The sequence below is a fragment of the Ovis canadensis genome, chromosome 3 (assembly GCF_042477335.2).
Source record: "Ovis canadensis isolate MfBH-ARS-UI-01 breed Bighorn chromosome 3, ARS-UI_OviCan_v2, whole genome shotgun sequence".
NCBI classification, from domain to species: domain Eukaryota; kingdom Metazoa; phylum Chordata; class Mammalia; order Artiodactyla; family Bovidae; genus Ovis; species Ovis canadensis.
Window position 1 is genome coordinate 221,691,125 of NC_091247.1, and position 26,411 is coordinate 221,717,535.

Sequence of the window (26,411 nt, forward strand, 5' to 3'; positions counted from 1 at the left end):
TCCTGGTCAGAGGACTTCTGAGGGGTCAGCAAATGAAGGCTGCGGCCTGCAGGGTGCTAGAAGTACCAGGATGTGCCGGAAGCCAGGGCACAGAGAGGAGGAGGACGCATGGAGGAGAGGTGCAGGAGGCAGACCAGGGGACGGGGCAGGGACAGGACAGGCGTCCAGCAAAGGAGTGAGGCCAAGGGGAGGGTCAAGGCAGGGTCAGGGGATAAGATCTAGGGAGACGCACCAGCAGCCCTGCAGCCAGCAGGCCCCTTCTCATCTGACCTGCCATCCGCGTGCAGCAGAAAGGCCTTCGAGGCTCCCAGAGCAGGCCCCTGGCTCAGCTCAAGGTCTTTCAACAGGTAGCCTGGTTCCTGCACACCCCTCACATTTCCTTCCCAGCAACACAAGGTGCCCCCCTCCCCTTGGCAGGGTCTTATGCCCTTCGTGCTTCTGCCCTCAGGGGTCCCACTGCCTGTGCCCTGCCCTCTGCACTCCTGGAACCATCAACCCGTCAGACATCACCCTTCCTGAGAAGTCCCTGGCCATCACCATGGGGACCTGTGCATCCCACATCCACAGAACCTGCTGATTTGCAGACACCAGGCAGCCCTTCCCCCCGGAGTGTGATCGCCGACTGGGATTAGCATGGGCCCAGCCCTTGCCATATACTAACATAGAAGCTTGACTGCCTGGAATTGGAGTACAGCAGACCCTGGCCATACGTCTGCAGGTAAATTTGGCCTTTAGCAACTTGGAAAGGGCTGTACACCCCTCAGTTGGTCTAACCTACTAAGGGTTCATGTCTGGGGCTGTGAAACAGGGGCCCAGGTGGCACCCTGTATAAACAGGACCCATAGCACCGGCCACCTATGCTGTGACGATCCCCCTAGAGACACACAGCGGAGGGTTCCCAATGTGGCTCTGCTGGGTGCCTCCCTGTGGCTCAGTTTTCTCATCTGTTAAACAGGGCCCAAAAGAGCGCCTATCAAGTTAGGAGGTGGTGGGGTTTCTGTGAGTACGCAAGGTGCTCAGGAGAGTGGCTGGCACCCTCCGCATCGGCGGTCACGGCTGTTTATCTGCCCGCCTTCCCTGGGGGCCTGCTGTCCCCTGACAAGGCTCAGCGCCCTGTATGTGGTGGGAATCTCCACTGACTGGCCTCCGGATCACTTTCCACTGATAGGAACTTTGGGCATCTGAAGGCAGGAGGTGAGGAGCATCAAGCCAAATCTGATGTCAGCCTACTAATACGGTTTTATCCAAAACCATATAAGGCCAAGAGGAGTGGACGTGTCTCTTCCAAACGGTCCAGCTATATTGTAGTCAATGGCATTTTTCCAAAGGCAGACACATCCCCAGACGCTGACACTCCTCTGCTGAGAGATGAGGGTTTTCTTCCCTCTTCTCAAATCTGGGTGAACCGGGGAGACCATAGGGGAAGCAAAGCGTTTTGACATCTGATGTTCTGGTTAGAAAAGGCTTCTTTCTTTACAACTTTTTAAAAAACTTATTTATTGGCCGTGCTGGGTCTCCACTGCTGTGCACGCTTTTCTCCAGTTGCGGCGAGCACAGGGGCTCCTCTCTGGTTGCGGCACGTGGGCTGCTCATTGCGGTGGCCTCTCTTGTTGGGGAGCACCGGCTCTAGGGCGCATGCGCTCTGGCTGCCGCAGCACACAGGCTCCAGAGCATAGGCTCAACGGCTGTGGTGCAGGGCTCAGGTGCTCCAAGGCATGTGGGAGCTTCCCAGATCAGGGATCGAAGCCACGTCCCCTGCACTGGCAGACAGATCTTTACCACCGAGCCACCAGGGAAGCCCAGAAAAGGCCTCCTTCTTCTGGTTTATCCTCTCTTGAGATGCTGGCCCTTAGACCCGGCCATCACGCCGAGAGGAAGCCCACACTGGTCCATGTGAAGAGTCCACATGAAGAGGCTCATGTGGCAGGAACCCAGGCCCCCAGCTGATACCAGCATCAACTGCCAGCAACGTGAGTAAACCAGACATCAGATGATCCATCCCCAAGCCTTCAGGTTCTCCAGCTCAGGCCCAGGTACCACGGAGCAGGGCCAAACTGTCCCCAGTGTGCTCTGTCCAAATTCCTGACCTGTAGTATTCATGGACAAAATAAACGGCTGTTTTACATGAGCCTGTTTTGGGGTAGTTGTGTATACAGCCAAGTGAGTGGAATGCACATAAAACCTCTTCTGGAGTCCCCACATCATGCCATGATCTCTCAGGCCTCCCCTTGGGGGTACATTCAGGTCGCTCTGCTAAATCCCAGAGGCAGACCCAGCTGCGACGCCACCTTGTCCTTGGCTGGTCCCCTGTCTCATCGCCATGTTCATATCACACCCCACAATCTCTGTGGATCCGCCTGCTCCTTCTAGTACAAGAAGCAGCATAAAGCGGGCAGCAAGCCAGGGACCCTGGAGCCAGACTGCCTGCGTGTCCCACCGCTTAGGCTCCACCACTTAGGAGCTGTGTGGCCAATCTCTTCAGAGCTCTGGGCCTTGGTTTCCTCATCTCTAAGCCGGGGATAACAGCTGCTCCCAGGTGGGGGCTGCGGTGAGGACGGGGCTCAGGGCTGAGAGTGTGGTGCCTTATCTCGAGGCTGGGCTCACAGAGAATACTGCGCAGTGTTACCCACTGTCTTCTGTAAACACCTTGCAGGCAGGACCCGAGGCCCACCCCCACAGCGATCAAAGGGCTTGGCACTTCCACACTCAATCAGCAAGGAAGAAACGAATGGGTGGACACAGGCCACAGCTCCAGGTGAGGCTCAGAGAGGAGGGCTATGGATGCGGCCCTCACTCAGTCCTGCGCTCAAGGTGCTCAACCTCTCACGGGCTGGGAAGCTGCACTTTCCCCAAGGTAACTGGACTTCCAGTCACCAAAGTCCAAGGGAGAGGCCACAGGGCCCAAGGTTCCTCTGCCCCTCTGTCCAGAATCACCAAACTAGGCTATCTTGCAATCCACTTCTGGGAAGAGCTTGGTGCCTGAGCTCACATCCTTTCCTGTGTTGCAACATACGTCAGCCTGCTCGTGAATTATATGGTCCAGCTCTCTGTCCATATGCAGCTCTGCATTCAACTGATGAGATCACCAAACTTCATCCATCTCTCCCAATTCAGGATTTTTGACCTTTGATCAGTGCTCTGGGGCCAGACAGTCTGTAAAATCCTGATCTGCTGATGGTTTCTGTTAAAAGAATCATTAGTGAGTAGATAATGCATCTTGGAGAAGGGAAACAAGACAGAATCTCCTGGAGATGACTCAACCAGCCCACACCAAGACCCACTGACCATCTGGACAAATCAATGCCCTTCCTAGGAAATGACAGAGCCATGCAAAATACCACCCCCACACTCCAGCATGTGTGTTTAAAATGGACAGCTCAACACACAGCCAGGGGACAAACACAGATAAGCTGGCCCTGAACGTCACAAGAGCAAAAAAGATTAACCGTGGGGGTTCTCACCTGACCACGCTTCTGACCACAGCTCCCATTCTGGTTCCCTGGAGAGACCCCAGACAAACAAGTGACCACAGGGGCCCACAGGGAGCATCCAGCATCAGAGAAAGAACGGGCTCGCTCTCTTTCTCGCTAACCCTGGACAGCCAGATACCTGGAACTTCCATCTCCATTCTAGACACCAAATCTTAAATGAACTAGAGACAAAGGCACACAATCAGAGGCAAAAGACCAGATCCAACTGCTTAGCAAACAGGGGGCACCCGAACATTCTTTCCCGCTTTTCCAGTGGCTGCTGATCATCACGGACAATAACAGATGCATGTGCTACAGCCAGGAGGGTGGGGTCCTCCCTCAGCGCCAACCCCGGACTCTGAGCCATGCGCTGGCCCTTGCTCCTCCTCCCTCTGGCTTTTCTGCCCTTTGCTGTTCCTGCTCACTGCTGCTCCTTGCCGTCCAAAAAGCTGACTCTGGTCTGTCTTCTTTGGTTTCTTCTCGTTGCCTGTCTTTATCCTGATGGGTTGAGCTCTTCTGATTCCTGGCTCTCTCAGAGCCGTGGCCAGAAAGGGCCACGACCAGCCCCGTGAGTCCTGCTGGCAGCACACTGGTCGTTGAGTCTTTGGGGGTCCTCAAGCTGGTGGTCCTCAACTGCACTCTCCCCACCTGGGAAGAAGTTTCACTTTGGACCCAAATCCAGGAATCCAAGTTCGTCCCAAATTGGAAACTGGGTGGAAGAAGCGCCATTCTTTGCTTCTCTCGTGCATGTAAAACCTCTTCCCTGAACAAGAGTTCACACTTTTGCAAGGAAGAACCTGGTCCTGTATTCCTTCCCCAAGCTTGGCCGCAGAGCAATTCCTGGACCTCAGAGACCCAGACCAGAGTCTGGCCTTTGGCAGTTACTTTCTAGGTAACAACTTGGGGCAAATTTCTTAGCCTATGTGAATTTTTTTTTCACATGTGAAACATGGGGATGATAACAGATACTCTACCAGGTAACTGAGATGAAAGAATGAGCTAACAGTAATGAAAAACCATGTGGTGAACTGTGAAGTGCTACCCAAACCCTATTAACAAGACAGTGCCCACCCAGAGCAGCCGTGGACGCGTTTCCCCATCTGAGCTTCAGCCACCCGCACCTCTCCAGCCACTGAACTCCCCAGGGTGTCTCAGAGCCATCTTTAGGGGCGACCCCTACCCCAATCAAGCACTAAATGCAGGCAAGGGGGCTGGATCCCACCGCTGCACCATCTGCCTGCCCTGTGCACCCTGGTGCTCCACTCCCAGCTCTGTAAATTCTGGCCTTTACCAGGCGGTAGACGCTCAGCGGTAAAGAATCTGCCTGCAATGCAGGAGACCCAGGTTCAATCCCTGGGTAGGGAAGATCCCTTGGAAAAGGGAATGGCAACCCACTCCAGTGTTCTTGCCTGGAAAATTCTATGGACAGAGGAGCCTGGTGGACTACAGTCTATGGAGTCACAGAGAATTGAACACAACTGAGCAACTAACACTTCCATTAGGGGCACTGGGCAAGCAACCATTTCTCCCTAGATAATGGAATCACTAGCTCCAGTTCACAGGGTTTACCTCCATTCTCCCCTGAAATGGCGCTGAAATGAGAAGGAATTGGGGGGAAAGGTATAAACCTTCAAAGGTAAGGACATGGTCCCAGAGGCAGCAGGTGCCATGAGGCAGGGGGATGTCACAAAAGCTCTGGAAGGTGTGGCGTGGCCACTGACTTGGGGACAGGAGGGAGCCAGTAAGAACCCCAGGAACCTGTGTAACCAGGCACGCCAGGCAGCTCTGATGGCTGTGGGTACAGATGTGAACACCAGCTACAAATCTCCAGGTGGTGCTCTTGGCTTTTTCCTTTCGAGACAGTTGAGATGGTTCTGCCCTCACAGAACTTGGCCCAGGTAAGGGCAGCAATGAAGAGACTTGCAGAAAATACAGACAGGATGTCTGAACACGAAGGGAAGATGTCCAGGGCCCTTTCCCAGCTATAGCTCAGCCCCTCAGCTTCCTCCTCCTAGAAGGCGATGAGAACATTATTCCCTGGGGAAAGAGGCCCAGAATCAAAGAGCCTTCATGTCCTGTCTACCCCATCACTGCCTGCAAACAGCAGAGGAGCAACCTCCCTGGTGGTCCAGTGGTTAAGATGCCCCACTGCCACTATTGGAGGTGCGGATTCAATCACTGGTCAGGGAAATAAGATCCCATATGCTGCAGTAAAAAAAAAAAAAGTAAATAAAAGGCAGAGGAAATGTCCCACGTCCTATCCATGTCCTCCACCCAACTGGGACAAGGCCCAGCAGTTTTAAGACCCATTCTTCTTTTCCACTGTTTTAGATTTCTTACTTTGGGCTCCCACGTGTACTTGGTATTTCCTTTATTTATGTATGTGCTCAGTCATGTCAGACTCTTTGCAACCCCACAGAGTGTAGCCTGCCAGGCTCCTCTGCCCCTGGGATTTCCCAAGAAAGAATACTGGAGTGGGTTGCCATTTCCTCCTCCAGGGGATCTTCCTGACTCAGGGTTCAAACCCGTGTCTCTTGCATCTCCCACACTGGGAGGCAGATTCTATACCACTGTGCCACCTGAAAAGCCCAAGCCCCATTCTCAAATATATTAAAAAAAAAAAAATAGCCAAGAACACCAGACATTTGAGGAAAGCTTCTTATTCAAAGGTCAAAGAGCAAAGTAAGCAAACAAATGGAAGAAACTCAAGAGACAGAGATAAAGTGGGGAACAGAAGAAAAATGTACTTAGCATCCCCGGAGAGAGAACAAAACCAGGAACAAGGGAGAAAGAGCAGGGGAAAGCTCCTGACATTTTACAACATGATACAGGAAACAAAACCTTCAACAGAAAGCTCAAAGGTAAAGATTTAAAACATAACCAGAAGAATTCCTGGAAAGCGGAACAAAGAAAGAGATGGAAAATGCCAAGAAGCTGTAAAGGAAATTTGAGGCTCAATGCAAAAGTGCAACGTGCTACTTAACTTACTCCAGAAAGGGATGATAAAGAGGAGGGGAAGGAATTACCAAAGAAACATTCAGGAAAATTTCCCAGAACCTTAGGATATGAGTTGTATCCACACTGAAAGAGCCCACCAGATGCCCTGTACAATGAACACCCCATCTCTTGTGAGATTTCCGAACAATGAGGATAGAGGCAAGATACTAAAGAGCTAGGAGAAAAAAAAAAAGAGTTACATACAAGCATTAAGGATCGAGCAGACTTTCCAAAAACAACACTGGGAGCTAAGAGGCGGTTAAAAACACACCTTCAAAATTCAGAGGGAGAATGATTTTCAATTCAGAAATCATATTCCCACTGAACACCAACGAACTTAAACATTATAATAAAGATATTTGCAGATAATGTTCAGATTTCAGAAAACAGAACTCCCATGCAACCTGTCTTCTCAGGAAGCCCCTGGAAGATGTGTGCTCACCAAAAAGGGCAAACCTCAGACACGGAAAAGACGGCACCCAGGGAACAGGCGGTTCACAGGAAAGACGGCAGGATTCCTGGACTGACGGTGAAGGAAAGACCCAGGACAACAGCTGAAAAGCAAGAGGCATCGAGGACAACCAGTCCAGATGGGAGTAAGGAGGGCGGGGCTCCAGGAGGATCGCCACCTGGAACACCCGGAGCTAGGAGACTGCCAGGAGGGCTTCTTGTTTTATTCAACTGAAGCGCTGGGGGGATAAATTAATGATAAGAAACAGGAAACAGCAAGCCAAAGAGGCAGACAAGTAGAAACCAGAGGGAAAACAAAGCTGAACAAGGAAACGACATCTTGGGTCATTGTGAGGCTGAGCCCTGAACAGTTACAGATGTATAATCCGCACACTGCATGCAGACGAAGAAAAATGAAGATACGATCATATTAAAAAGAGGAAGGAAAGAAAACGTGCGTATGTGTGCTGCAGCTGGAGATAGGATACCTCACTCAAAGCCTTCCTTGGACGTCCCTGGCAGTCCAGTGGTTAAGACTCTGCATTTCCACCGCAGGGGGGATGGGTTCAATCCCTGGTGGGGGAACTGAGTAAGATCCCACAAGCTGCATGGCGTGACCAAAACCAAAACCCAAAACCAAAACAAAAACTCTTCTGCAGCAGGAAGTCACTATGTAACCCTACATAAGACTGGAAAGCTAAGAAATAACCTATTTTTAGGTCACTCGAGCAAATGAAACCAGTTTAAAGAGTTGAAAGTAGGATGACTTTGAGAGTGAGGAGGAGTTGGGGCAGTTTTGTTTCAACCAAGGGCATATATTACTTCAATAAAAGTAAAATTTCAGTTGTTTTAATTTTGTTCAAAAAAAAAAAAAGCAGATGTCTTTAAGAGGCCAGACAGAGAGTCCAGCTCTGAGCCGGCCTACACAACGGGCAGGTTCTATCTGAAATAAGAGGCCCCCAGCCCAGTCGATTCGTGTCCCTTTGCGAGTTTTGGGACACTGAGGAGGAACGGTGGGAGGGAGAATGAAGGCGAAGTGGGCTTGGTTCTTTTTGAATTTTAAGAGACACAGTTCAGTTCAGTCGCTCAGTTGTGTCTCTGCGACCCCAAGAATTGCAGCACGCCACACACTCCATCATCAACTCTGCAGGGGCGGCTCCTGTGGGCAGCTGCAGATAAGAGCACCAAGAGGGAGGTGTGGAAAAGGCCAGGCCAGGGCCCGGCCCACCGACTCAGACACTGCGAGCTGGTGGACGTGGGGGCAGCCTGAACTCCACGGCAGCTGTGGCGCTGTTTGTAAACTCCTCCGGAGAGGCCAAGCGGATAATAGCGTTGCTAGGAGACACGCTTCGCAGGGCGGCCGGCTTCCTGTGAGGACCTTCGTGTGGCTGGAAGGATGGGACGGGCTGGACCTGAACAAAAGGGTTCTGGGATGGAGTAGCTGCCGACCATCTGCTGCTGCCTCTGGGGCCCAGAGTGAGATGGGCTGGAGGCCCCGGGTGGTCCCCACTTCTGCCGTGAGCCCCAGTCTTCAGGGCCCCGGAGAGAAGGGAGCCTATACTTGGCCCCACATCACACAGGATAGCCCCACCCCAGGCCCCCAGTAGGCAAGTGCTTTTTGCTTCCAAAGAAACCAGTGGGCAGAGGCTGCTCCTGGGCACCATAGCGAGGCTGGCAGCTGAACAGAAAAGGGAGCCCACCGTTGCCATCCCCAGGCTTTACCACTGCCTAGGTGCCCAGTGGTTTCCCTGGGGACTCCGCCACTTCCGGGAACATCCGGCTCTAGAGTCCCTGCCCAGCTGCCACATTCTCACCTGACAGAGCCAGGCAGGGCCTCCAGCCTGGGGACTCAGCGAGGCAGTCATGTGGGGGACTGCAAGGCGTGTAGCAGGTGTTTAAGTCTTTTCTTGTTTTGGCTGTGCCAAGCCGCACACACATTCTTATTAGTTCCCCACCCAGGGATAGAACCTGCACCCCCTGCAGTGAAGCACAGTCTTCCCTTATTCGTTCAAAAAATACAGATGGCGTGAGCACCTCTCACCTGCGGGCTCTGTCACCCGGGCTCTCGGCCCGTGTCTGCTCTCGTGGAGCTGAAAGTCCAGGCTCACACACTGTCCATGCTTAACTGCAAACAGGGGCTGGGAGCCAGAGCCACGGGAAGGCCTTTCTGAGGGGATGCTGGAGTCAGGATGAAAGAGCTCCGCTGGCACTGGAAAAACGGATGTGCTGGGCTGGGCGGGAAAGGAGGCCGGCGGTGCTGCAGGGCTGGGGGGCCCCACCGGTGCCTGCATTCTCTCCTCACGTTCAAAGACCACTTCCTGTGCCCTGCAAGTCTTCAGGGATACACAGGTTCAAAGTGAGATGAGAGGAGAGACTCTAGCTTCTTTGGGGCCAAGCATGCTGCACTCCAAGGGCCAGGGCAAAGCGGCCCCCCTGCCCCGGGGTCTGGGAAGCAGGTAACCAGTTGTGGTCAGAGCCCTGGCATAAGGAAAACCATGTTTGGTCATTCCACCCAAAACCATCAGCGCAGGTATGGGGAGGAGCCAGGAAAGCATAGAACCATTGAGAAGGGTGGGCGTCACAGCAGGGGTCTGGAGTTCAAGGGTCGTCCTTCCTCTCCCTGCTGGCCTGCCTGGGGACAGGCCGAAGCATCGCTGGCCTGCGACCTGTCCTGGGGTCTCTGGCCTCCCCTTCCTTCACCCACTCAGCACCTGGAGATTTTCTAAACTGCAGTTTCCAGTCATGTCATATTCTTGTGAATCGTCAGTAAAAAAGAAAGCCTCTGTTTCCTTCTATGCCCCCAAGGCTGTGTATGTCCCCATCCCTGCCTCCCAGGTCCATCTCCTCCAGCCACTGGCCTCTCCTCTGGCCATGGCTGGCCCCCCACTCCCCCCACAGCTCCCAGCACCCCAAAACTGGCATACGGAGATTCCTCTCTGCCCAGAATGAATACTCATCCATGCCACTGCCTGGCAGATGCTGACTCATCTCTAAGACCCTGATTCCTGCCCCACCGCTGCCCCAACCCCAGCCAGGGCCACTGGGAGAGAGCACCCCTGTCTCCTTGCGCTGACTGTTTAGGCGGCACAGATTCCTGGACGGCAGGCGGGGTGAGGGCTATCTTGCCCGGAGCCCAGCATGGGGCCTGGCTGGGTGCTTGGAGCTGGGCACAGGAGCAAGTGACGCGTCCACACCACACATGAGGACTGCCCCCTGAAAGGCAGCGAGCTCCTCCTGGGACAAAGCCCTCAGGATTAAGACACACAGGGAGGGAGGCCCAGCCCTGCCGCTACACTACCTTACCATACACCCCGAACAAGCCCCTTACCCACCTGTGCCTCACGGTACAGGGGTGCATGAAGGCTGTGTGCGGTGGTGCCCAGGCTGCCTCGCAGACCCGGGGCCACGAGGTCACCTCCAAGATTATGCAAATCGGTCAGGGATGAGCTGGGATCCACAGAGATGACACACTCCCTGGGGACCAGTGTGCATGGCTGGGTTTGGGGACCAGGTGCCTGATGCAGGAGTCGATTAACATGCATGAACTGTCCCTCCACCTCCAAGACTTTCTAAATACCTGTCCCTGGGCTGTGGAGCTAAAACACAGGTGGCCCAGCCCGCCCTGTCCCTTAACTAACTTATGGTGCAGAGGGCAGGACAGACAGGACCCTCCCTTCCACAGAAGGGAAGCCCTTTCTACCAATGAGCCACTTATTTGTTGCCCCCATCCCCACCAGAGATGCCAGCACTGAGAAAGGAGCCCTGATCCTGGGTGTCTGTACAGGTGTTTGGGGGCCGTTGTGAAGCGTCTCAGCAGGTGACAACTGGTTACACGTGTGCTGGGACCTGAAAACCTAGGGATGGAAAACCCTGAAGGGGTTCAAGAAGGGACAGGTGGCCCCTCCAGAAGGAAGCCGGGAAGAGGGTCTGCCAGCCCCCAGACAAAGTGGGGGTGCACAGCTCCCAGCTCCCCCACAACCCTCTGGCTGCCGCCCGAGCCGTCCTCACCCTCGTAGCAGTCGCGCACGGTGCCGAAGTACACGTAGTACTGGTCGTTGGTGAAGAAAAGGAGGCTGAGCCAGGAGTCGAAGGCGTAGATGGGCACGATGAAGAGGATGCGGACGATGTAGCGCTGCTCGTTGGGGCAGCTGTAGCAGCGCAGGTGCATGTAGATCTGGGGGCGGAGGGGGCCGGTCAGCCGGAGCCCCGGAGCCCACGGCCCGCCCGCTCCACGGGAGAGGAGCCCACCCGAGTCCGGCTCCGCCCTCAGCTAGCACAGGGACCACCACATAACTCAGCCCTGAGCCTCTGCATCCTTCTCTCTCCACTGTGATGACACACACTTCCCAGGTGAGGCTAGGCTATTGTAAGCATCCGACCAAGGGGTGCATGAAGCCCGCAGGCTGCGTGCGGTGGTGCCCAGGCTGCCTTGCAGACCCAGGGCCATGAGGTCACCCCCAAGATTATGCAGATCAGTCAGGGATGAGCTGGGATCCACAGTGATGACACGCTCCCTGGGGACCGGGATGTGTGCATATCTGGGTTTGGGAACCAGGTGCCTGATGCAGGAGTCGACTGACATGCATGTACTGTCCGTCCACCTCCAGGACTTTCTAAACACCTGCCCCTGGGGTGAGGAGCTAACACACAGGTGTTCAGGTGGTGGTCTACCCTGCCCTGTTGCTTAACTAACTTATGGTGCAGAGGGCGGGACAGACGGGACCTTCCCTTCCACAGAAGGTGGAAGTCTTTTCTGGCTGAGTGGCTGCAGCGACAGCTTCATTCTGGGTTTCACTTTCCCATCTGTTGAACAGGGGCAGCGCTGCCTGCCTCGCTGGCAAGTCGGGAGAATGCAATGCAGTTTTTAGAAAGCAGGGGAAAAAATAAAAGCTGCACACAAATGCCAAGAACGGCTCTAACCACGATGCCACAGTCCCAGCAGCCAGAGTCTCCCTCGTCCCAGCTCCCATGACTTCATGCTTGGCCCAGCCAAGCCCTGTGCCCGGGAGGAGGAAGATGAAGCGTTTCCCATCTGTTGTGAGCCAGCCGCCTGGGAAGCAATCGAGTTCTAGGAGGGACGGGGAACCCTGGGACCGGAACGGGCTCAGCCTCCCTCTTCATGGAGCAGCCTTCAAACCTTCTTCCTTGGGCAGCCAAGGCACGTCCCCACCCACGGCAGCCTCCCCTGGGATGGCGAGCCCGGGGGATGGGGACCTTGACTTCCATCCCAGCTCTGCCACCAACTTGTATGTGACTAGGCTAGCGTCCCCTCCCTCTTTCCTCTCTGGGTCCCAATTTTCTCATCTGCAAAGGGGTTACTGCCACTCTGTACACAGTTCCCAGGCTCCCCTATAGCTTGGGCTGGACACGTGACCAGTTCTGGCCCATGGAAGGTGGGCCTTTTTTGGTTGAGAAGGTTAAATATTCAGAGCACCTTCTACACACACCCCTCCCTGCAGTTGTCAGACAGATGGTGTCTCGCAACTGTAAGATGCTGGAGCCACAGAATGGAAACTGACTGGCACTGGGCTGGCTGAGCAGGAACCCTCCCCACCCCGGGGAAGCCCCTGAGATTCCGGGCTTATCTGTTACTGCAGTGTAGCCTGGCTTGGCCTAACTAACACTATGTTGGATGAGAAACCTCTCGGGACGACTGCCCACCTGCCCCAGAGGGCTGGGGCTTGCTGGCTCGCCTGGCCTGGGTACCTGGTGGCAGGTGATAAGCAGGGCTGTCCAAACGAAGAAGCCAGAGATGGCCTGAGCAGCGGTTGTCATCAGGAACACGGGCTGCTCCACGGCCGTGGGGCTGCCCTCAGGGATCACGGAGACGCTGGGCGAGGCTGCTGCCGTCGTGGGCGATGCTGGATCCGGGGCCAGCGCGGCCCCCCTCACGGTCATGGTGCCCGGCAGCAGGGGACTTCCTGAGAGAAAGCCTCAGAATAAATGACGAGCTGGCCTAGAAACAGGGAACCACAATGTTAGCTTCCTTCCAGTGTCAGCAGCAGCACTGGAAAAAACCTTCTAGGCTGTACATCTCCCTTCAAAATGTGACCAGACCCTGAGCATGCCTCACTCCAGCCCCTGGATTAATGGCACAGGCTCCTGACCAATCTCTCTGCTTCTTCCTTGGCCCCACCATCCACATAGAGCAGCAAGTGAACCTTCTAAGACATCAGTCAGACTGAGCCCTTCCTCTGCTCAAAACCCTCCAATGGCTCCTGTCTCCATCAGACTACAAACTGTTGTCCTTACAGAGGCCCACGGACTGCCTGATGGGCCCTCCGCACTCTCTGATCTCATGTCCATTCCCATCATGATCCTCCATTCCAGCCACACTAGCCTCCTGTGGCTCCAAAATGCCACGCCTGCTCCTGCCACAGGGCCTTTGCACAGCCTCTGCCCCGCCACACAGCAGCTGCCACACACCCTTTAGGTCTCTGTCCTGACCACCCATTCAAATATGACCAACCCTCACCCAAGGCACTTCTGACCTCTTTGCCTTATTTCTCTCCAGAGCACGCATTACCACCTGGCTCCAGCTGACAAAACTGTACATCACACACGTGTTCATTAACTGTCTGTCTCCCACACCAGACACTAGCTCCCCGAGGGCAGGGGCCCTGCTCTGCTCAGGACTGGATCTCCAGCCCTTGGAGCAGCGGTGTCCCGGTGACTGTCTGCGGGCTCCGCCCATCTTTACACTTGGGGTCTAGCAGGGTCACTCTAGCCCTGAGGCACCCTCTCTACTGGCAGGTGTATTTCCTCCGCCATTTCTCCCCAGTTTCCCTAACGGCTGACACTTGGTCCTCACCAACCAGCTGTGCTGTGCTGGACATTTTGTGGCCCTTCCCCACCTTCAAACTGCTCACCTTGTAATTTAGCTCACGGACGGCTCTTCCTAAAAGCCTGCCCTGATCCCTTTCCCCATTTAGGTACTTCCATGCATTTCACCCGCCTCTGCGGTCCTACATGACGTGCACGGCTGTCATTTGCTTGCATTTATCCTCCTAAATCCACCCACTCTTCAAGGCAAGACCACTTTTCCATCTTGGAATCCCCAGCAGCAAGCTTAGCACCAAGACCACTTATAATGTTTATTTTATCATCTGTCAATTTTCACTCCTTATTTCAAAAGGAATTTGAGGTGCGTCAGAGAGAAGCAAAGAGTAGGGTTGAGGCAGCTGACATAAAAGAAGATTCTGGGTGGGGAAAATAAAGACGGGGTGGCTGGGCCACAGGATGGCACTCACTCCAGCGTCCTGGGCAGTTACCCCGCGTGGGCTGCCATGTCGGCCCCACACTTCCTGGTAGCAGCCTCAGTACCTGGGGTAACAAATTAATAGTTTCACGCTGGAAGGAAACCATCTATTACAGGAGGAACTGTTGTTATGGTTCTCCTGGCAAGTTTAAAAACAAGGACCAATGCCAGCCTGGGGGCTGGCACCACTCTCAAAGAGTGAAGCCATTCCATCAGAAGCACCTGGAAAGCTCTAGGAGGACCAGCCACGCCCCTCTACAGACTTGCCGAGACCCACGGCCCTGATGGAGTCCCTTTCAGTGCTGCCATCTGTTGACAGGTTGGACAACACCATCCTGGGTCACAGAGCCTCCATGCAGCAAAGGCCCCTGACCAACCTGCCACGGACCAGGTGACCGTCCAACCACTGATGCAAACAGATGCGAAGGTGAGAGCAGAAAGAGCCCTGGCTGAGGCTCACATCTTAGCTCCACCATGACCAGCTGTGTGTCTGCACAGGCTCAGTGGACCCCAGAGGGTCTCCACTGCCTGACCCAGAAAACGGCCAATCCCCCACACCCAACCATCTCAGTCTGAACCCTGCGGTCAGCCCAGATGACCTCTCCCAGTGCCCTCCCCATCTGAGGCTTCTTGCCCACATCTCCCCACCCCTCGGCCCCCGTCTGAGTCACGTCTGCTCTTAGCTATATGTTTCACCCTGGAAGAGCCCCCTATGTTTCTATTTTCCCGTAAAAATAAATGATCTCTAACGCCCGACCGAGAGAAGAATCTCGATTAAAAACTCAAAACTGGAGAAGGCATCTATATAAAGAAACTCAAAATTGGAGAAGGTGTCTATATAAAGACTGGTGGCGCTTTGAAAAAGAGACACGGTGACAAGTCTAAGAATAGCTCCTGTAAGTATGGTTGCAACATTGAAAACCAGTGCCAGAAATATTTCCTAAAAGAGAAGATTTGGGTTGTAAATCATCATCTTTGTCTGTCATCCCAAATTAAATGAATAAACACAAGGAAATGGGGGGGGGGTTGTTTCAGGAAGTGCACACACGCTTCCATCTTCCCCTTCTGAGCAAGGGCTGGGTGTGTCAAAGGCTGTTTTGTCTTCAGCTAACAGCGGTGCTGACGGGACTGTGTATAGACTTCCCGAGACGGCGCAACCGCTGAGCTCTGGCCCCGCTAAGGGGTGACCCGCTAGGGCATCTATTCAGTGTGGCCGGTTTCCTGCTGGGCTTTGCTTCCTCTCCCTAGAGTGCTCTCCTTATGTAGGTCATCTAGTTCCCAAGAAGTCCACTCAGAGGGTGAGTGACTTGCCCTCAAATCAGACCCAGGACTTCAATAGAATATGTTCCAGGTGCCTACTGTCTCCCAACGGGTGCCCATGGATGAGCCGCCCCCGTGGGCTCCAGAGCCCCCTTCCAGGACGGGGGTCACGGCTGTCTCACCAGGGCCCGACTCCTAGCAGGAAGGGGAGGGAGGTACTTCCCAGGAGGGGAAGCCGTGGCCTCGGCGGGCGCTTCTGCAGCCTGACCTACCCTGGCCACGTTTCTGACCGTGTCTCGTGCTGGGGCCCCGTGATTTACAGACCACTGACTTCGTTCTCAGGCAGCCCTCACTGTTTACAAAGCATTTCCCCCCACATGATCTCATGCCTTTTCTCACAGCAACTCTGAAGTAAGTAGGACTGTCTGCATCTTAGAGATGCGGAGAACAATGTGAAACTGGGTTTTTACAGCTTCCAAGGGTACCACCAAATGACTCAAGGGCTTTCATTCTGCTGCTGCTGCTGCTAAGTTGCTTCAGTCGTGTCCGACTCTGTGCGACCCCATAGATGGCAGCCCACCAGGCTCCTCCCGTCCCTGGGATTCTCCAGGCAAGAACACTGGAGTGGGTTGCCATTTCCTTCTCCAATGCATGAAAGTGGAAAGTGAAAGTGAAGTCGCTCCGTCATGTCCAACTCTCAGCGACCCCATGTCCGACTCTCAGCGACCCCATGGACCCTCTGTCCATGGGATTGTCCAGGCAAGAGTACTGGAGTGGGGTGCTATTGCCTTTTCCCAAGGGCTTTCATGATAACCCCCAAAATAATTCCAGGGGTACTGACAAATAACTCTAGGATTTTCATAATAACCCCCAAATACTTTAGGCAGTGTTCTGACTTACAGGCGCAGGGTCCCTGGCATCGAGAGAGGCAAGTGAAGGCAGCTCTCAAGGGTCGCCCTGCTTCATGGCACTAAACCCCGCAAACTTGGGCGCTGGCAGCAGAGGTGGGCACTGAGTCCCACCCTTTCACACGTGGGACAGGGATCTTCCTGGAAAGGACCTCTGCCTGCCTGGGTCCCACAAGTGAGCAGGATCCTGGCCTGGTGACACCTCAGACCTGGGAGAAGTGGGGGTTTTGCTCCCCAGGGGAAAGGATCCTGATAGCTGCCTTTTTTCCATGCAGCCCACACACACCAGAGGAAGGAAGACACACAGATGGAGCTCAGAACCTCAGCTCTGGCAGGTGCCCTGTATGTTCTTGCTGCTAAGTCGCTTCAGTCGTGTCCGACTCTGTGCGACCCCACAGACCACAGGCCACCAGGCTCCCCATCCCTGGGATTCTCCAGGCAAGAACACTGGAATGGGTTGCCATTTCCTTCTCCAATGCATGAAAGTGAAAAGTGAAAGTCAAGTCGCTCAATCGTATCCAACTCTTAGCGACCCCATGGACTGCAGCCTACCAGGCTCCTCCGCCCATGGGATTTTCCAGGCAAGAGTACTGGAGTGGGCTGCCATTGCCTTCTCCCTGTATGTTCTTAATCGACTGAAATTACACTGCCAGGGTTGTGGTAGAGAGCCTGAGGGGAGACAATGGAGTCATCTTTCCAGCAAACACGACCTGAGGCTTCTGGACACTGTGCTGGGCGTAGAAGACCAGGTTCAAGGACGCACGGCTCCTCTACACGCCTGCTCTACGTGACTGGGGAACCTGGAGGCCTTGGCCCCACCACACTGCACAAGGGAGTGCCCACTACCCAGGGAGCCCTGAGGAAGTGCCAACCACCTTGGCGAAGGCTGGGGAGAAGGGTCGGGAAAAGCTTCAAAGTGGCAGGGGCTTTGGGCAGAGCTTCAAGGAGCATACCCAAGCTCCAGCTGTGAGGTCGCCAAGCCGAGTTCCTACTGGACTCCACCACCTGCAAGCCTGACTTCATGTCTCAGAGCTTCAGTTGCTTCATCTATAATGTTCAAGGGTAATGACATCATTGTTGGACTTGTGTAAAGTCCCATTAGTAAAGCGAGACAGAATGCAACCAAAAAATGAATATTTTGCAACTCCTAATACAAACAATGGACATAGATATGGATCATCATATCATCATTTTGTCATCAGTGGATGATAAAACCACTGGGTGAGGCTACCGGGGAATCTGATAAGGGATGGAACAAGCCACAGTCAAGGTCAATATCACTGAAGAGGGGCATGGGGAACACAGGACACACACGGCACCATCTAGGAAGGACCCTCACCCCAAAAGTGAACTGGAATCAAAGCAAGTCCCTAGAACTAACCACCAGTATCCAGGAGATACAGAGGGTAGCACAACAGATGAAATGATACCATGAGGAAGCAACAGCAAAGCCAGACCATGGGACCATCTACAGGATGAAGGACCTGGTTTCTCCCAGGAATCGATGGCTTATAAACAAAGGTGGCTGTTACTACAGAAGAGGCCAAGGAGACATTACAACTAAACGCAACGTGTGGACTTTGTTGAGTCTCTGTTAACAGACCAGTGATTTGAAAAGATATTTTTATGGATACGTGTACATGTATGACTGAGTCCCTTTGATGTCCACCTGAAACTATCACAACATTGTTAACTGGTTATACTCCATATAAAATAAGAAGTCAAAGAAAATAAAAAATAAATTAAAAATAGAAGAAGACATCTTTGAAACAGATGGCGCACAAGAATCCCTGCCAGTTTTGTTAGGTGCATGTGCTAAGCCCAACTCTTCGTGACCCTGGGGACCACTGTCCATGGGACTCTCCAGGCAAGAACGAGGCTGTGGACTGCCATTTCCTCCTCCAGGGGATCTTCCCTCCCAGGGATCGAATCTGCATCTTCTGTGCCGGCAGAGGGGTTCCTCACTGGCAGAGGGGCTCCTCACTGCTGAGCCACTTTGGAAGCCCACTTCAGGTGCACGGTAGCTTTGCAAAAATAAAAGTGTTTATCAATGGAGGAAGAATAATCGTTTCAATAAACAGTACTAGCTAGAACAACTGGATATCCAGAGACCAAAAAAAAAAAAAGAACCTTAACCTAAACCTTACACCATACACAAAAATTAATTTAAAATGGATCATGGATTTACATGCAAAGTGTAGGGACTTCCCCGGTGTCTCAATGGATAGGAATCCGCCTGCCAATGGAGGGGGCATGGGATCCCTTGTCCAGGAAGATCCCATATGCCACAGAGCAACTAAGCCCACGCACTACAACTAGCCTTACTCTAGAGACCAAGAGCTGCAACCACCGAAGTGTGTACACCCTGGAGCTCATGCTCCACAGCAAGAAAAACCACCACAAGGAGAAGCCTGGGCACCTCAACAAATACTAGCCCCCACTCACCTTGACTACAGAAAGCCCACGTAAGAAGCAACAAAAATTCAGCGCAGTCAAGACTACAAACCTTTTAGAAGACATAGGAGGAAATCTTTGAAACACAGGGCTAGGTGCAGCCTTCTTAGACTTAACACCAAAAGCATGACTCTCTAAAAGGAAAAACTGACTGGACATCACCAAAAGTAAAAACTTTCATGCTATGATTATGTGAACAGCATGAACAGACAAGCCACAGAGCAGAAGAAAATATCTTTGAGCCACACATTCAACAAATAACCAGCATCTGGAATATAAAATATAGCAGGGCTTCCCTGGTGGCTTAGAGGGTAAAGCATCTGCTTGCAATGCAGGAGACCCGGGTTCGATCCCTGGGTTGGGAAGATCCCCTGGAGAAGGAAATGGCACCCCACTCCAGTATTCTTGCCTGGAAAATCCCATGGACGAAGGAGCCTGGTGGCTGCAGTCCACGGGGTCGCACAGAGTGGGACACGACTGAGTGACGACACCTTAAGAGTGCTCAAAGCTCAACAGTAAAAAAAATTAAAAAATAAAAAATAAAACCCAAACAATTCAGTCAGAAAATTCACAAAAGATACAAACAGACACTTCACACAGAAGAAGCACGGCCAACACGTAAATGGCTGTTCAACATTAGCAATTAGGAAAACGCAAACTAAAACCACAATGAAGTATCACTCAGTTCAGTTCAGTTCAATTCAGTCGCTCCGTCGTGTCCGACTCTTTGCGAGCCCATGATTTGCAGCACGCCAGGCCTCCCTGTCCCCACATATAAATACGAAATAGTGACATCAAACGTAGGTGAGGATGCAAAGAAACTGGCTCACACATACATTCCTGGAGGCAGTATGAGAAGGTAGAGCCGCGCTGCGAGAGTCTGGCAGTTTCTTATAAAACTAACACGCACTTAACCACACAACTCAGTATCACTCTTCAACATTTATCCTAGAGAAATGAAAATGTACATTCACACAAAAACCTATACACGAAATGTTCACAGCAGCTGCCTTTGTAACTGTCAGGGAAGCATGGAAACAATGCAAATGTCCTTCTACAGGTGAAAGGTTAAACATTCAGTACATCCAGACCAGGGAACACCACTCAGCAACAAAGAGGACAAACTATCGATACAGGCAGCAGTCTAAAGGGATCTCGAGGGATTGTTTAGTGAAAACAGTCAGTCTCAAAATACCACATAGTGCCTGGTTCCATTTATGTAACATCCTCAAGACAACAAATCTATAAAGATGGAGAACAGATCAGTGGTTGACCGAGGCAGCAAGGAAAGTGGGTGCACAGATACAGGGAGGGAAACTCAGGAGTTCCCTCCAGGCGGAGAGATACTTTGTATCTTGAAGTGGTGGCGGCTACAGGAGACTACAGGTGAAAACTACAGAAAAGGACACACACAGGAAAACAGTGGAAACTGAGGAAGGTCTGTCGTCCGTGGCCTAGTTGGGCTTCCCTGGTAGCTCAGCAGTAAAGAACCCGCCTGCAATGCAGGAGATGCAGGTTTGATCCCTGGCTTGGGAAGATCCCCTGGAGAAGGAAATGGCAACCCACTCCAGTATTCTTGCCTGGAAAATCCCATGGACAGAGGAACCTGGTGGGCTACAGTCCATGGACTGTAGAGTCAGACACGATTTAGCACCTGAACAACTGCTGCCTAGTTAACAGTACCATAGGGACTTCCCTGGCGGTCCAGTGGCTAAGACTCCATGCTCCCAAGGCACCGGCCCCAGGTTCCAATCTCTGGTCAGGGCACTAGATCCCATAGGAAGCAACTAAGAGTTTTCAAGGCTCAACTAAAGATCTCACATGCTGCAACTAAGACCCAGCACAGCCAAACAAACAAATATTTTCAAAAAAACAGTACTATACTAATGTCCACATCCTGGTTTTGATATTGGCCTACAGCAATTTTGAGATGTTAGCCTTGGCGGAGGAAGGGTACATGGGGTTTTATCTACTATTTTTGCAACTTCCTATGAGCTTATAATTATTTCAAAATGTAAAAGGTTTTAAAAGGTCCTTATCAAGTAGAGATGCACATTGAACTACTTCAGGATGAAAAAGAACATGACAGCTGGGATTTTGCTCTTTGGAAAGGCGGAGAGAGACAGATGCTAACAAGACTGCCAGATGTCACTAACTTGCAGCTGAGTGACTGGCAGGTAGAAACATAGACTTCTAGGTGCTCTACTTCCCTGCGTTAGACACTTTGCATAATAAAGTTTTAGACCACAGAACAGGAGAATTTCCCACCAAATTTGTAATGAGATGGGCACTGACTCAGGAAAGCATCTCTATCAGAGATTCACCAGTTGGTTATCTTGTAGAAACACAATCAAAAAGATTTGTCAAACCTAATCACTGACCTCAACACATCTTTCTTTAACCAAAACAAAAGTTCCACTTGCCCATTTTTCCCTGTGACCACTGGCTATCAGAGATATGCTTCCCAAGGATGTTTCAAAAACATCTTTTGGTGCTATTTCAGTGGCTAAGTCATGTCCGACTCTTGTGACCCCATGGACTGCAGCTTGCCTGGCTCCTCTGTCCATGAGATTTCCCAGGCAAGAATACTGGAGTGAGTTGCCATTTCCTTCTCCTGGGGATCTTCTTGACCCAGGGATCAAACCCTCATCTCCTGCATTAGCAGGCGGGTTCTTTACCATTGAGTTAGGACGGAAGCCTAATAACATCTTTAAGCATGTTTAACATGTCCCTCACAGCAAAGGCTTGTTATCACAGTCAATGAGAAAGGAACTGCTCTTTAAAAGAAACCTCAGTTAGGGCAGAGGTTTCCAGAAAAGTATATATAAAACACTTCTCCTGTTACAAGAGTATGTCACCCAAAACAATATGCTGAAACTTAAAAAAAAAAAAAAAAAAGCTCATAACTGAGCTCCTAAAAGCCTACGTAACAGAATTTTCTAATCTGTTTAAAAATTTCCAAAGCATCTGAGTGGGTTTTGGACTCATGCGTTAAGAACTTTAAAATACCTTCCATTTAGTTTACAGGAACATCTGATTGGCCTCGGGGAGGATGGAAATGTACTAGCCAAATTTCAACAAATCCTCTGCATACTCGTGCATGGGATGAAAAAATGAGTAACCCGATTTAGAAAACAAGCCAGTGATGCGTTTCCTCTGTGTGCAGCTACGTGTCCCAGGCAGGGATCTTTTTCAGGGAGGGCAGCCATTAAAACGAAGTATCTAAACAAACTGGTCTCTCCCACAGCATCAGAGCACAGTTTCCAAAAATTAGTACATGAAGTCGGAAGGTTTTTGAACTACTAACAATTTTTAATTTTTAAAAATCATTACATCTTTAACTCATCTTCTGATTTCCAGTTTTAGTGTAGGTTTTATGATGCATGTATTGCAACAGTGTCTCTTTACAGGTTTTGTGTAAACACTAGCTTCCCCAGTGGCTCAGCAGTAAAGAATCTGCCTGCCAACACAGGAGATGCAGGAGACCTGGGTTCAGTTCCTGGGTTGGGAAGATCCCCTGCAAGAGGAAACGGCACTCAACTGAGTGACTAAGCGCATAATGTGTGTGCGTGTGTTAGTCGCTCAGTCGTGTCTGTCTCTTTGAGACTCCGTGGACTTTAGCCCACCAGGCTCCTCTGTCCATGGAATTCTCCAGGCAAGAACACTGGAGTGGGTTGCCATTTCCTTCTCCAATAATGGGGGCACATGCCCCCAGAGTTCTTCTACTGATAGGGACATGTGAGTAAAGAAAGTCTGGAGTGATGCTGTAAGCAGTGGGAAAAGCCAGTCACTGACATGGCTCCTAACTTTCTCTTCAGTCCCTCTGCTTCTGTCTCCCCGCCTCCCTCAGCCCCAGGCTGAACCAGAAGGAAAGCACCATCAAGGTCTGGTCTTGCCTCTCTCTTCCAGTAGCCCACCTACCAGCAAGGCGGCTCCAGACATGGGCCTTATTCGCCTGCCCCTGCTGCACTCGGTCGTAGGGTCTGAGTCAGGGAAGCCAGGCTGGAACCTCGGTGCCGCTACCCAGCAGTGGCTGGGCAGGTGACCGAATTGGTTTTCTGGGTGTACCATGCTGTAAGCAGGACCCTTGGGCCAAAGGAGTTTACCAACTCAAGAGCTGTTCAGATTTAAGGAAGGATTGTGGTGCTGTATTGGTTGGATGGCATCACCGACTCGATGGACATGGGTTTGGGTGGACTCCGGAAGTTGGTGATGGACAGGGAGGCCTGGCGTGCTGCGGTTCACGGGGTCGCAAAGAGTCGGACACGACTGAGCAACTGAACCGAACCGAACTGTGGTGCTGTATGGGCTCCCTGGTGGCTCAGACGGTAAAGCGTCTGCCTGCAACGCGGGAGAGCCAGGTTAGATCCCTGGGTTGGGAAGATCCCCTGGAGAAGGAAAACAGCAACCCACTTCAGTACTCTTGCCTGGAAAATTCCATGGACAGAGGAGCCTGGTAGGCTACAGTCCATGGGGTCGCAAAGAGTCAGACTTCACTTTTTTTTTCTTTCTATGAGCTTCCTAGGTGGCACTAACGGTAAAGAACCCATATGCCAGTGGAGTAGACAGAATAGACTCGGGTTCAGTCCTTGGGTCGGGAAGATCCCCTGCAGGAGGAAAGGGCAGTCCACTTCAGTATTCTTGCCTGGAGAATCCCATGGACAGAGGAGCCTGGTGGGCTACAGCCGGCCGCTAAGTCATTTCAGTTCAGTTGTGTCTGACCCTGTGCGACTCCATAGACAGCAGCCCACTGGAGTGGGTTGCCATTTCCTTCTCCAATGCACGAAAGTGAAAAGTGAAAGTGAAGCCACTCCAGTCGTGTCCGACTCTTCGCGACCCTCTGGGCTCCCGTCAGACACGACTGGAGCGACTTCAGCATGCGTGCATGGTGCTGTATATACTGCTTACGTGGTAACACCCCTAGAGGGGTCTGGGTGGCACCCCCAAATCAAACACATAGTATTTCCACAGAGAAAGGTGAGATATTTTTAAAGACCATAATTAGTCTCGCATCAATTCAGGTCAGATTTTTGCCACAAAATTAGTTTGCTGCAGACTTAGGAAGAACCTTTGGGATTTCAAGCGTTCTGGGTTCCAGAAAGGAGAAGGGACATGGCCCTGGACCATCCTCCAACGTTTTGGGGAGTGATGCTCCAGGAAGCAGGAATCAAGTGCAGTTTATGTTTTCACTTATCTTCAAACATGCCCACATCCCTCCTCCTGATCGAAATTCTCTGAGAACACATTAGGCTTTGATGGTGGGATGCAGAGGTCCAGAGCCCTTGGCAGCCAGGCCCCAGCCTCCTTCCCTGCCTCTTCCTTGAGTGCTGGCAACACAGAGTCCCTCCACATGTGGCCTGGCCCCTGTCCCAACACACCCTCCTCTCAGCCCTGGTCCTTGTGGCAAGTGACCACTTTCACTCACGAGCCATCCTCAGCATCACAGCCTCCGTGAGGGCCGGCCCACGCCCTCCCAGCCGTCTCCATGAGGTTTGTTCTGACAGTGTTCCCATCTCCCCACACCTGAGTCATCTATCTCTCAGCCTGGCACAGCACCAGATACACAGCAGGGACCCGGAAGAGAAGGATCAATCAGCTGACTGACGAATGCCAGGCATTAAGCCACATAATGCAGGCCACCGGCTTTCCGTCATGTGGTCCCTTCCTCGCCATTCAGAGTTCTGCTGAAGGACCTCGATGCTTGGCTGGAGGAAGGCATAGGCCAGGGCAAAGGATGGAGGCTGAGTCACGCTGTCTCACACATGTCTTCCAATGCGGAGAGGCCACGCCACTGAGGGCAAAGGGATTTGTCCCAAGTGCTCCATCAGAACTTAGTCCACCTGGTGTGAGCAACAAAAAGGTGAGAACCTGCCAAGATAGGGATGTTTGAACCAACTGGCACAAGATAGCAAAATGTTCTGGCTGCTTCCAGAAGAAAGAGGCTCCCAATCAAACAGGGCTAGAGGTCTCCTGGTTCAGGGACACTGGTTGAGGAACCTCTGGAGGGTGGTTTACTCTTTCTTGTCTTCTCCCCAGTCAGCCTGCAAGCCTGTGGAGGTCAGAGGTCATGTCTCATGTGCAGCTCTGATCTCTAGCACCTACCTCAGAGCCTGGATGTGGTCAGCACTCCACAGGCTTCGGCTGGATAAGGGCGGGGGAAACCAAATGAATGTTTGGGCTCTGCAACTCCTTCCAATTCTAACATCCTATGACACCTCCCACCAGCCCTGTACCAACCCCCAGGAACAACACCTCCTGTGCCACCCGCCCCCTCCTCCCTGCCTCTGTAGCTGTCACTCCTTCTATGGACCATTAGTTTGTACGTGGCATGTCCTCCCTGGCCTTTCCCATTATCTACCACAATTGGCATTAAATCTGTTCCCTTAACATCCTGAGTCGGGCTCCATGAGGGCAGGGACTAAGTGCCAAGATGAAATGTGCCTGCTGAATGACTGCTGTGGGGGCATGGTGACAAGCACACTCAGCCGGGGTGCACCCAGAGCAGGACACTGTCAGGTGAGGGGCGTCGTGTCCTGACGGGCACATGGCCTGCGGCACTCTGCAGTTGACAAAGCACTCCTGACAGCCGTGGGGAGTGGGTTTTATTGGAGTCGCAGCATCTTGGCAGGGTAACAGGGTCTTCTGGAAGGGCCTCGGGGAGCAGCAAGCCTCAAGACTGGACAGAGCTCACCTGGCAGGTGCAGAAAGCCCAGCTTCAGGGGACTGGGGGAACAGGGTCAGGCAAACCCAGCACACAAGCGAGGAGTGCTGGTTTATGAATGTCCTCCACACCTCCAATCAGCCCCTAGAAGGGCACCTGAGATCACAGGATCAGAGCACAGGGAGATGGGGGGCCCTCAAGTAAAACTCAACCAGGCCCTGGCAAGGTTTGGTGAACTACGCCACAGCTTAGCAAGCAACTTGGAGTGACGCAAATGCTCACGGCTGCTAATACAGCCCCACCCCGTCCTTCTCTGGGAAAGACATCTTCTGGCTGACTCCCGTTCTGAAGACACCCACCTTTTCCAGAAAAGCTACGGAGCTATGTATAGTCCCCAGACTCAGCCACCTGCCTTGAAACTAGGTATTTCACTGTCTCACCCAGATTTTATTCTATCATTTCACTTCATGCTTGGGCGATACCTCACTGTTTCGTGTCCCCTACAGATTTTCTGTGTGGAAGGCTATAATGGCATCCCAAAGATATTCACCTGAACTTGCAAATATTTTACCTTAAATGGCCAAAGGAACCTTGCAGGTGTGGTTAAGGCTCTTGAGATGAAGAGATTATCCCAGATTATCTGAGTAGGCCAGACAGAATCACAAGGGTCCTTACAAGAGGGGAAAAGAAAGGCTTTGAAGCTAAAGGAAGGGCCCTGAGCCAAAGAATGCAAGTGGCCTCTAGAAGCTGGAAAAGGCAAGGAAATAGATTCTCCCCCATTGAGCCTTCAGAAGGAATGGGGCCCTCCCAACGCCTTGACTTCAGAGCCGTGAATACATTTCAGACTTCTGACTGCAAAACCAGAAGAGAACAAATTCATCTTTTAAGTCACTAAGTTGCTGGCAGTTTGTGAGAGCCTCAGTGGAAACTTAATACACCTAGTTTACAGATGA

At 52.2% G+C, this 26,411-nt stretch overlaps 1 protein-coding gene across 5 annotated transcripts in view; it reads right to left on the reverse strand.

The window, feature by feature from the left end:
* Positions 1-26,411, reverse strand: part of TMEM184B (transmembrane protein 184B) — a 54,885-nt gene that overhangs the window by 11,463 nt on the left and 17,011 nt on the right. For 4 of the 5 annotated variants that reach the window (XM_069585981.1, XM_069585979.1, XM_069585980.1 and 1 more), the window contains 2 exons: positions 12,624-12,873; positions 10,926-11,091 (listed from right to left, as the gene is read on the reverse strand). In XM_069585981.1, coding sequence (XP_069442082.1) covers positions 10,926-11,091; positions 12,624-12,815 — 358 coding nt within the window. In that variant the 5' untranslated portion in view covers positions 12,816-12,873. Of the gene's footprint in view, positions 1-8,958; positions 9,251-10,925; positions 11,092-12,623; positions 12,874-26,411 lie in introns of all 5 variants that reach the window. The other variant, XM_069585982.1, reaches the window with a different exon arrangement.